The sequence below is a fragment of the Mirounga angustirostris genome, unplaced genomic scaffold, assembly GCF_029215605.1.
Source record: "Mirounga angustirostris isolate CCGP_5_RB_7025 unplaced genomic scaffold, mMirAng1.0.hap1 SCAF_16, whole genome shotgun sequence".
In the NCBI taxonomy this organism is placed as follows: Eukaryota; Metazoa; Chordata; class Mammalia; order Carnivora; family Phocidae; genus Mirounga; species Mirounga angustirostris.
The window spans coordinates 51,968,301-51,978,553 of NW_026991724.1; the positions used below are offsets into that span (position 1 = coordinate 51,968,301).

At 63.1% G+C, this 10,253-nt stretch overlaps 1 protein-coding gene across 1 annotated transcript in view; it reads left to right on the top strand.

Annotated features, from left to right (window-relative positions):
* Positions 1 to 9,898, top strand: part of BICRA (BRD4 interacting chromatin remodeling complex associated protein) — an 82,120-nt gene extending 72,222 nt beyond the window's left edge. The window contains 8 exon segments of the mRNA XM_054511482.2: positions 2,531 to 3,163; positions 3,342 to 3,522; positions 3,832 to 3,941; positions 4,908 to 4,969; positions 6,334 to 6,482; positions 6,678 to 6,772; positions 6,995 to 7,097; positions 7,816 to 9,898. Coding sequence (XP_054367457.1) covers positions 2,531 to 3,163; positions 3,342 to 3,522; positions 3,832 to 3,941; positions 4,908 to 4,969; positions 6,334 to 6,482; positions 6,678 to 6,772; positions 6,995 to 7,097; positions 7,816 to 8,915 — 2,433 coding nt within the window. The 3' untranslated portion in view covers positions 8,916 to 9,898.
* The last annotated feature ends 355 nt before the right edge of the window (positions 9,899 to 10,253 follow it).

Below are 10,253 nucleotides of genomic sequence, written 5' to 3' on the forward strand. Positions count from 1 at the left end.
GAGAACTCATGGGAGTTCTTTACTCTTTACCCGCATATATTAGTTATCTGTTGCCGTTAACAAATGACGCCTCCCAGACTTAGCAGTTTTAAACCACGAGCATTCACTTCTCACACGTAGCTTGTAAGGATCAGGAGTCCGGAAGCACTGTGGCTGGAAGGTTCTACCTCGTAACCTCTCAGGAGGTTATATTCAGCCAGGGTTGTGGTCATCGGAAGGCTCGACTGGACTGGAGAATATGCCTCAGCCCCTCCCTACACAGGCTTCTCCAAGGGCAGGTTATAACATGCTCCAAAGGTGGCTTCCCCCAGAGGAAATGATCCACCAGAAAGGAGAGTCCCGGGATGGAAGGCGCAGCCCTTTCTGTAACTGAATCTTGGAAGTAGCGTCGGATCACTTCCGCCAAATCTGTTGGTCCCAGAGACTAACCCTGGGCACCATGTGGGAGAAGACCGAATAGTGAGGAGGTAGGGATTGGCGGGGGGACCAGGGGACGGGGGGAGGGCGCCTTGGAAGCTGGCTACTGCCCAGATTTTCCCACCGTAAACGTCTGGCTACATTCGCTTTATTCTCCGTTCTCTTGATATGTATACATTTTTATTCGGAATTGTTGGAGAGTAAATTGCAGACGTTCTGCTTCTTTACTCCTTAACGTCTCAGCCTTTGAGAACAAGGACATTCTCCTACTTGACCACGGTGGAGGCATCAGATTCAGCCCATTTAGCGCTGAGACAGTACTGTTACCCACTGTCCATAACCTAGTGTCGCTGGTCGTCCTGCCATCATGTCATGCGTTACTCTCCTGATTACACCTAGCTTTCGGGCGCCTTTCTTTCTCCGCACCAGCCCCGCGCACACACCTCCCAGGGCTTCATGAGGTGGCCAGCTGTCTTCCCTACCCTTACCAAAACCTGTTGTTTTCCTCTGTTCTCTATTCTAAATGCTCCCATAATGGGGGAGCCCTGTGAGCCAGTGCCTGAATAGTTCCTCACTGATTGCTCAAGGGCGGATTGCCAGGTCAAAGGGCGTGCGACCCTTTCGAAGTCTGCAGACCAGAGTGCTGTCCGGGTGACACCCTCAGAGCCGCTTCCGAGAGCCAAGGGCCTCGCCGATCTCTTCCTAGAGGTGGCTAGCCTTTGGGGATGTGTGTGGATGGATTGGTGCGGGGGGCTTTGTTTTGAATTGCCAGAAGTTATTCAGGGTCAGCCTTGGACGGGGTGTTGGAGAAGGGTCCAGGGCGTTGGATACTTCAAGCAAGTCGTAACCTTGAAATCACGAGTCGGTCCACTTTGGGGGCTCACGGTGAAGAGCCCCAGCTTTGGAGCGTGGCAGCTTTGGTGGCCTTGGGCCACCCCCCACCCCCCCGGGCCCTCTGAGCCTGAGTCATCCTCGGACAACTTGGAGGTCACGGGGGAGGGGGAGGGGGGAGGTGGGGAGGCAGGGAGACTCAGGACCAGCCGTTTTGGCTCCCTGGCCTCAGTTTCTCCTCTGTCACCGGGGTGTGGATTCGATGACAGCAGAGGGGTGCCAGCCCGGTGTCGGGACTCAGCTGGTACCCGCTGGGGAGACAGTCGCTGCTGAGGTTAGGACTCTGGGGGAGGACAGTGCGGAGGTGCTGTGTCCCGGCTGTGTTTTCAGCAAGGTTGCGGTGATCACAGACCAGTGCCCGGATGTCATGTGCGAGTCTGATAACACACAAGCTCACATACCCGCACGCTCACCCGGGACCCAGGGAGGCCTGCAGCCGCGGCCACGTAGGCACACGGAGGCAGAGGTCACGGACACTTAGAGGCACCCGGCCCCGCCCCTCCGGTGTCATCCTTAGCCCCCGCTCTCTGCCCCCCTCAGCCCCTCCCAGCCCCCCCTGCCCCATGCCTTCCACAGCCAGCAGCCCCGTGCTCTGCAGCTGCTCCATCCGTGCTGGCGTCTGTCCTCGCGGGGTGGGGGGCTGGACAGTCGGGCCCCGCGGGGCTGGCAGCTGGGATGCTGCCCCCCGCCCCCCAGCCAGCCGCCTCCTTCCCCTCCGCTGCTGTGCTCGCGCTCCCTGGCCCCCCGCCTCCCCGCTGGGCAGCTGGTGTGGTGCCCCCTGCCGCCGCCACTGCTTTCTCCGCTGCTGCCCCCAAACCCTGCAGAGCTCACCTTCATCTGGGGGGGGGGGTGGAATGGGGAGGGGGCGAAAGCAGAGGGAAAGGTCTGGAGATGAGGCGGGGGCAGGTGCAGGGTGAGGTGGAGGACCGGTGGAGGGATGAGGAAGGGAGAGGTGCAGGGGTGGGGTGGGAAGAGGTGGAGGGGTGAGGTAGGGACAGGTGCAGGGGTGGGGTTGGGGGCAGAGGTAGACAGGTGAAGTGAGGAGTTAAGAAACGCGAGGTGGGAAGGATAGGCATGGCAGAGTCCTTTCTCTCAAGACAGGGGTGGCTAAGAAGGAGGGTTTCTGGTGGGCGTGGCTGGGGTCCCCAGTGTCCTGGGGCAATGGGAGCCAAGGTTGGTTCTGACCCCCACCCCCTCCCCTCTACCTCCCTCCCCTGCCCAGATCCCGGCAGCGGCTCCGCTGAAGGGCCCAGGCCCCTCCTCGTCCCCGTCACTACCTCACCAGGCCCCTCTGGGAGACAGCCCCCACCTGCCCTCGCCACATCCCACCAGGCCTCCCTCCCGCCCCCCCTCCCGCCCCCACTCCCGCCCGCCCTCCCAGCCCCAGAGCTTGTCCCGCCCACCCTCAGAGCCCACCCTGCACCCTTGCCCCCCGCCCCAGGCACCCCCCACTCTGCCTGGCATCTTTGTCATCCAGAACCAGCTGGGAGTCCCCCCACCTGCCAGCACCCCGGCCCCCGCTGCCCCAGGCCCCCCCCAGCCCCCCCTGCGACCCCCATCCCAACCCCCAGAGGGGCCGCTGCCCCCAGCCCCCCACCTCCCTCCCGCCTCCACATCCTCTGTCGTGGCCTCCACGGATACAGCCACCAGGCTGCCAGCCCCTACGCCCCCCGACTTCCAGCTCCAGTTCCCGCCCGGCCAGGGGCCCCACAAGTCCCCCACGCCCCCTCCGACCCTCCACCTGGCCCCTGAGCCCGCAGCGCCCCCCCCACCGCCTCCTCGGACCTTCCAGATGGTGACCACCCCCTTCCCGGCGCTGCCCCAGCCGAAGGCTCTTCTCGAGAGATTTCACCAGGTAATCGGAGGCAGGGACCAGCCCCACCACCCACTCTGCGAGCCTTGCCCTCCCCGTCCAGTCTGATGGGGAGTCCCTCCCATGCTCCAGCTTTCTCTTCATCCCCAGCCCTGGTGCCTGGCTGCCGCCACTCCTAGTGTGTGCCCCCTACCCCTCAACCACCTGTCCCCCTCCTCAGGTGCCGTCCGGAATCATTCTCCAGAACAAGGCCGGGGGGGCCCCCGCCGCCCCGCAGACCTCCGCCAGCCTGGGGCCCCTCGCCAGCCCCACTGCCTCTGTGCTGGTCAGCGGGCAGGCCCCATCCGGGACCCCCACCGCCCCCAGCCATCCCCCTGCCCCGGCACCCATGGCCACCGCAGGTAGGGGAGAGGTAGCCCACGCAGGAGAAGTGGGGGGCCTGAAGGTGGGTGGGCAGGGGGAGGGGGACGGGCTGGGGCAGAGCTGTGGGGGTGTGAGCCCAAGGGGTCCCCCAGACCTCACAGGACAGGGCAGGTGGAGGAGATAGGACTGTCTCCCCCAGATCTGCAGGGGCACTCGATTCAGGGCTGGCGGGGCTGCTGAGGCCAAAGGACCAGAGGAGAGCGGGGCGCAGGCTTGGGGGTCACGTTGTGGAGGGGCCTTTGTGCCAGTGACCCCTGAGCCCTGTCTGCCCCCACCCCCACCCTCAGGCCTCCCTCCTCTGCTTCCTGCCGAGAGCAAAGCTTTTGCCAGCACCCTCCCGACCCTGAGTGTGGCCAAGGCCACTGCGGCTGGGCCAGGGAAGTCCTCCGGGCTGCAGGTAAGAGGCCTCCCGTGGGGGGGGCACTAGGGCCAGAGCGATGTTACCAGGGAGCCGGGAAAGGGGCCGGCGGGGGGAGGAGGCCGACAGGCCGTCACAGAGCAGTCTGGGCGGTAGGTCCAACACCAGGACAGCCCAGGTGGGCGCATGCCAGAGAACAAGACAGATGGAGACCCACAGACACCACGACACAGGGTGACGATAGGAGCGGTGGCTTGCGTGCGTCCCTGAGGCCATCACTGGGGGTGGGAGCAGGGAGAGTTCGAGGCTCGAGGAGGAGGGACGTGGGGAGACCATTGGATGAGGGAGGCAAGAGAAAGGAGGTGGTGAGACCCTAGACAGAGCTGGGGGCGGATGGGAGGGCCGGGGTGTCTCACGATGGGGGGCCCAGAATGGAGGGGACAGGGCGGAGACTGAGGGGAATGGGGGAGACTGAGGCAGAGACCCTCTGTGGGGAAATGGAGGGGAGGCAGGAAGACAAGGACACAGCAGGTGGAGGGACCAGGATGCCGGCCTCCAAGGCTAGCAGCCTAGAGGGAAGTCAGGGTGGAGAGGTTTGAGGCATAATGGGCGGAGCCGGGGCAGAAAGAGAGAACCCTGGCAGCCAGGTGGGCCAGACCCGGGACCATCAGCAGAGGCCAAGGCCATCAGATGAGCAGGGAGGGAGCCTGCAGGAGCCTGTCTGGTGTCCAGACCAAGAGTCAGGTGGAGGCCGATACCCACGCAGTGGGAGAAGGGGCCGGTGGGGAGCCAGGCAAGGCCCAGCCCAGGTCTTGCCGGCAGGTTCATGTGCTGGGCAGCGCATCCGCAGCTGGGGCCAGGACCCCACCCCGGGAGGGAGGGGGGCCCGGTGGGGAGACATGGGCCGGCTCTCCTCTTTGTCACGGGCGGGGTCAAAAGGGGGTCAGGGCACCAAGGGAAGGCCCCTCGGCGGTGCGGCCTCTCACTCACCTCTCTGCCCTGCAGTATGAAAGTAAGATGAGCAGTCTGAAGAAACCCCCCGCGCTTCAGCCCAGCAAAGAAGCCTGGTGAGTTGCAACACTGTGCACCCCCCCCCCGCCCACCCACCTTCCTGGAAGCTTGGGAGCAGGGTGTGGGGACCACCTTTCAGAAGTGGGGTTGCGCGGGCCCTGCCTCTTGTTAGCTGTGTGGTTTGGGGCAATATAATTTCCCTCAAAGACCTTTAGTTTCCCTTCTAGAGAGCGGGGTGGTAATAGTAGTGATGAGAGGGTGACAGGTGAGGATCCCTTGTGACTGTGGTAAGACGGGTGGGTGTTTGGGCAGATGGATATGGATGGGAGTTCGGGTAGGTGCATGGACGAATGTGGGTCTGCATGGGCGTTTGGTTGGATAAACGGGTATTTGGATAGATGAATTGATGGGTGTTTGGCTGGATGGCTGGATGGAGAGGGTCTGGGGTGGGTGCATGCTGGATGGAAGGGTGTTTGGGTGAACGAATGGGGATCTGGATGGATGGTTGGGTGGATACATGGATATTTGGGTGGATGGGTGTTTGGGTGGATACATGGGTGTGTGGATGGATGAATTGACGGGTGTTTGGCTAGATGGATGGATGAATGGATGGTGTCTGGGCTGGGTGCATGGCTGGCTGGCTGGCTGGGTGTTTGGGTGGATAGATGGATATTTGGATGGATGGGGTCTGGGTGGGCAATGGGTAAATGTTGGATGCTTGCCTGCATTCTCTCTCTTCTGCTCTCCTTCTACTGTGTTTATGAAATACTCACTCAGTGCCCAGTCCTGTGCTGGATTCTGAAAACAAGACAGGGTTCCGGCTCCCATGGTGTGGTGGGGGTGCTGGTCTTCAGCTCAGGGTAGAGATGAACATGTCTGGGGAGAGAGAGACAGTCACACAATGAAGAGACATAACTCACTGCCACGCGATGTGGTAGAAAACAGCCCAGGAGAGAACTGGATGGTACCACCCAATGGACCAGCCTCCCTCGCTCCCCACCTTCCTGAGGTTGCTGTTGGGCCTGAGGCAGAGAAAGGACGTGCTGACCCCAGGTGGCAGGAGACAGGATAGCACGAGGGGGATGAGGTTCAAGCCCTGGCATCTGGCTCCCAGCTCTGCCTCTTCCCCACGCTGTATGTGCTTTGGGTGGAGGAACATAACTCCGCCGGGCCTCAGTTCCCCCATCTGTAGAGTGGGGATAATGATAGCACCTGGTCCCTTGCGTTGTCGCCAGAGTCCGTGAGACAGAACAAGCGCGTCCAGCCCACATTAGCGCATTTCCCTGCTGTCTGTGTTGGGGCCCGGGGGCTCAGGGTCGGGGTCTGGTTTCTCCCGGCCTCACCACCAGCTGTGTGTGTGTGTGTTTGTGTGTCTGTGTGTGTATGTGTGTGTGTGGTCTCTCCCCACCCCACCCCCCAGTTTCCTGGAACATTTGCACAAACATCAGGGCTCCGTCCTGCACCCTGACTACAAGACAGCCTTCCCCTCCTTCGAGGATGCCCTGCATCGCCTCCTGCCCTACCACGTCTACCAGGGTGCCCTCCCCTCCCCCAATGACTACCACAAAGGTGAGCCCCCCACTCCTTCCCCCTGCTCCCCCGGGACTCTCCCTCCCTGGTCCCTGGCGTGGGGAGGGGGGTGGAAAGAGACCACACACACACGCAGGGGCAGACACCCCTCTGCGTCCACTTGACTGAGGCTCAGGACAAGCAAGCCCCGCTCCCCGGCGTCTGTGCCCCTGGACCTTTTCTCTTCCTCCACAGTGGACGAGGAGTTTGAGACGGTCTCCACACAGCTGCTGAAACGCACCCAGGCCATGCTCAATAAATACCGCCTCCTGCTTCTGGAGGAGTCCCGGGTAGGGTGCTGGCACCTTCCTCCCTGGGAGGCCCCGCCCATTCCCCTTGGCCACTTTGGGCCCGTTGGGGTGGGGGGCCTTCTCCTTGACGCCTCGGGAGGAAGGGAGGCTGGTAGTCAGATCCCAAGACCGTTTGGAATCCGTTCCCATCCTTCCGGGTTGCCCACGTGCCCTCCCCCGCCTGGCTTCTTCCCTGGCCCATCCTCTCTTCCTCCCCCTCAGAGGGTGAGCCCCTCCGCGGAGATGGTGATGATCGACCGAATGTTCATTCAGGAGGAGAAGACCACCCTTGCCTTGGACAAACAGTTGGCCAAGGAGAAGCCCGGTGAGAGGGGAGGGGAGGGGAGGGGAGGGAAAGGGGTCCCCAGCTCCTGCCCCTGCAGTGGAATTCAGCCTGGGGGCAGGAAGACGGGGTGCACGGCCTGACCTTTCTCCACCCCACCTTCCCGCAGTGGCGGGGCCTACCCTGACCTCCGGGCTCTGGAACTGGAGAGAACTGAGTTTGTTCTCCTCCATCCCTGTGTGTCCATTCCACTCCATTCTGGCCGGGACATCCCACCACCCCCAGGGGGACAGAAAAGCAGGGAGCAGAGCCAGGACTGGGGTGGTTGCAACATTTAGTTAGTTAGTTAGTTAGTTAGTTATAGATTTTATTTATTTATTCATGAGAGACAGAGAGAGAGAGAGACAGAGGCAGAGGGAGAAGCAGGCTCCCCGCGGAGCAGGGAGTCCGATGTGGGACTCGATCCCAGGACCCTGGGATCACGACCCGAGCCGAAGGCAGACGCTTAACCGACTGAGCCACCCAGGCGTCCCCGGGTTGTTGCAACATTGAAGGGCCATTCTCTGGCGTCAGCTCCTGCTGGCACATCAGGGGGTTTGGGGATCGCTGAAAAGAGTGGTACCCAGCAGTGCGTCCTGAGGGTCTGATGAGTCAAGGGTTGGCCCCCAGGCCTGGCAGATTGTCGATGCCCATCGCATGCGGGCTCCTCTTAGCTCCTCACAGGCGTCTCATGCTTTCCCTGCCGCCCCCCCTTTTGCAGATGAGTATGTGTCTTCCTCGCGCTCTCTTGGCCTCCCCATCGCTGCCTCTTCCGAGGGCCACCGGCTCCCTGGTCACGGCCCAGCACCATCCTCAGTGTCCGGGGCCCCCACCCAGCCCCCTCTGCACCTGCCAACCAAGCTGGTGATTCGGCACGGTGGGGCGGGGGGCTCCCCTTCGGTGACCTGGGCACGGGCGTCCTCCTCCCTGTCCTCCTCCTCCTCCTCCTCCTCCTCAGCCGCCTCCTCCCTGGACGCCGACGAGGACGGCCCCATGCCCTCCCGCAACCGCCCTCCCATCAAGACCTACGAGGCCCGCAGCCGCATCGGCCTCAAGCTCAAGATCAAGCAGGAAGCTGGGCTCAGCAAGGTTGTCCACAACACCGCCCTGGACCCTGTGCACCAGCCCCCGCCCCCTGCCGCCCTCAAGGCAGCAGAGCCCCCGCCCCGGCCGCCGCCGCCGCCGCCGCCCCCGGCCCCGGGCCAGATGAACGGCACCGTGGACCACCCGCCGCCCGCCGCCCCGGACCGCAAGCCCACGGCCCTGGCCCCCCACTGCCCCCGGCTGCCCCTGCGCAAGACCTACCGCGAGAACGTGGAGGCCCCGGGCGGCGGGGCCGGGGAGGGGGCGGGCAGCGGCAGAGCGGGGGGCAGCAGTCCGGCGCCACTGCCCACCAAAGTGGACGAGGCCACGAGCGGGCTCATCCGCGAGCTGGCCGCGGTGGAGGACGAGCTGTACCAGCGCGTGCTGAAGGGGGCCCCCCCGGAGCCCGCGGCCAGCGCCGGGCAGGGCAGCGGCAGCAGGGACCCCGGCTGGGAGGCGCCCCCCGCCAAGCGGCGCAAGTCCGAGTCGCCCGACGTGGACCAGGCCAGCTTCTCCAGCGACAGCCCGCAGGACGACACGCTCACCGAACACCTCCAGAGCGCCATCGACAGCATCCTGAACCTCCAGCAGGCGCCGGGGCGGACGCCTGCACCCCCGTACCCCCACGCCGCCCCGACGGCCGTCCCGCCTGCCTCCCCGTCGCCCCTGCACAGGCCAGAGGCCTACCCGCCCTCCAGTCACAACGGTGGCCTCGGCGCCAGGACGTTGAACAGATAACACCGGGCTGGTCTTCGCTTCCCTGGCCAACGTCCTGCCTACGCGGGGACGCCGGCGGGGGGCCCGGGGCGGGGGGGGAGATAGGGCAGCGCGGCAGCCGGGCACGCCTGACCTCAGCCTCCTGGGGGACACGAGCCGGGGATCCCCTGACCGGTTTTTCTTGCCTAAGTTATTTGAGTCACAAAGGCCTCCTCCCCCACTTCCTGCTTCAGCCGGGTTGTTGGGTGGGGGTTGTGGGTTGAGGGGAGGGGGCTGTAATGTAAAATGTCCCCCTGCCAAAGGTGGGGGTGATCCCGGTGTGTCATTTCCTATTTCTTCCCGCTTCCTGCCACACTCTGCCCCTCCGTGGGGGAGGGGAGGGGGGGACACGTGTGTGTTTGCCCGGGATGGAGGTACCCTGGTCGTACCCACTGCTCGCGCGTGTCCCGGTACTGGGCTTGTCCGTGTGGCCGCACAGATCCACACGCGTCGAGGGCGCTCAAAGCCGCGAGGGTCCTTTGCGAGCCTCGCTCAGCCTCTCCCTACCGCCCCCCCCAGGCTGTAAAAGGAAACGCAGGGAAGGGCGGGCGTCAGCCAGCGTCCCGGACCCCCACCTCGGAGGGCTGTGCCCGCGGGCACCTGTGTCCCATCCATGTGTGTGCGTCCAGCTCCGCGTCCCGTGTCCCTGTGTGTGTGCTCGAGTGAGCAAGAGAGAGAGAGAGAGAGAGAGATTTCGAGCCCTCCCGCCCCTCGACTGAAATCCGAGCACCTCCAAAACAGGAAACCCGGGTCTTCCTCCCCACCCCTCCATCCCTCCCCAGCCAGTCTTCCCTCTGTTCTTCCTGCCGCCAGCCACCCGCGCCAGATTTTGAAATCTCGGAGACAAAACTAGTACTGTAAGATAAATTTTTTTGTACTGTATTTATTGTGTATAACGATTTTTTTAAAGGAGAATTCTGTACATTTAGAACTCTTGTAAATTAAAAACTGATCCTTTTTTTAAAACTGTACTGACTCCGTCTCGGCCCCATTGCTTTTGGGTCCTTGGGAGGGGGGTGTTGTTTGAAGTCTGGGGGTTGGGTCCAGACCTGGGTGGCGGAAGGGATTGTGAGGGTTCATTGCACATATTATTTGTTGAATACCTATTAGGGGTGCCAGGCCCTGTTCTGGGCACAGGGGTGCAGCTGAACATGGCAGGCAGAAGTCTCGACCCCTGGGGGGGCTTCAGAGGACAAATCTGGGGCACCTGTGTGGTGCAGTCGGTTAAGCCACCGACTCTTGGTTTCAGCTTGGGTCGTGATATCAAGCCCCACGTTGGACTCTGCTCAGCGGGGAGTCTTGAGATTCTCTCCCTCTCCC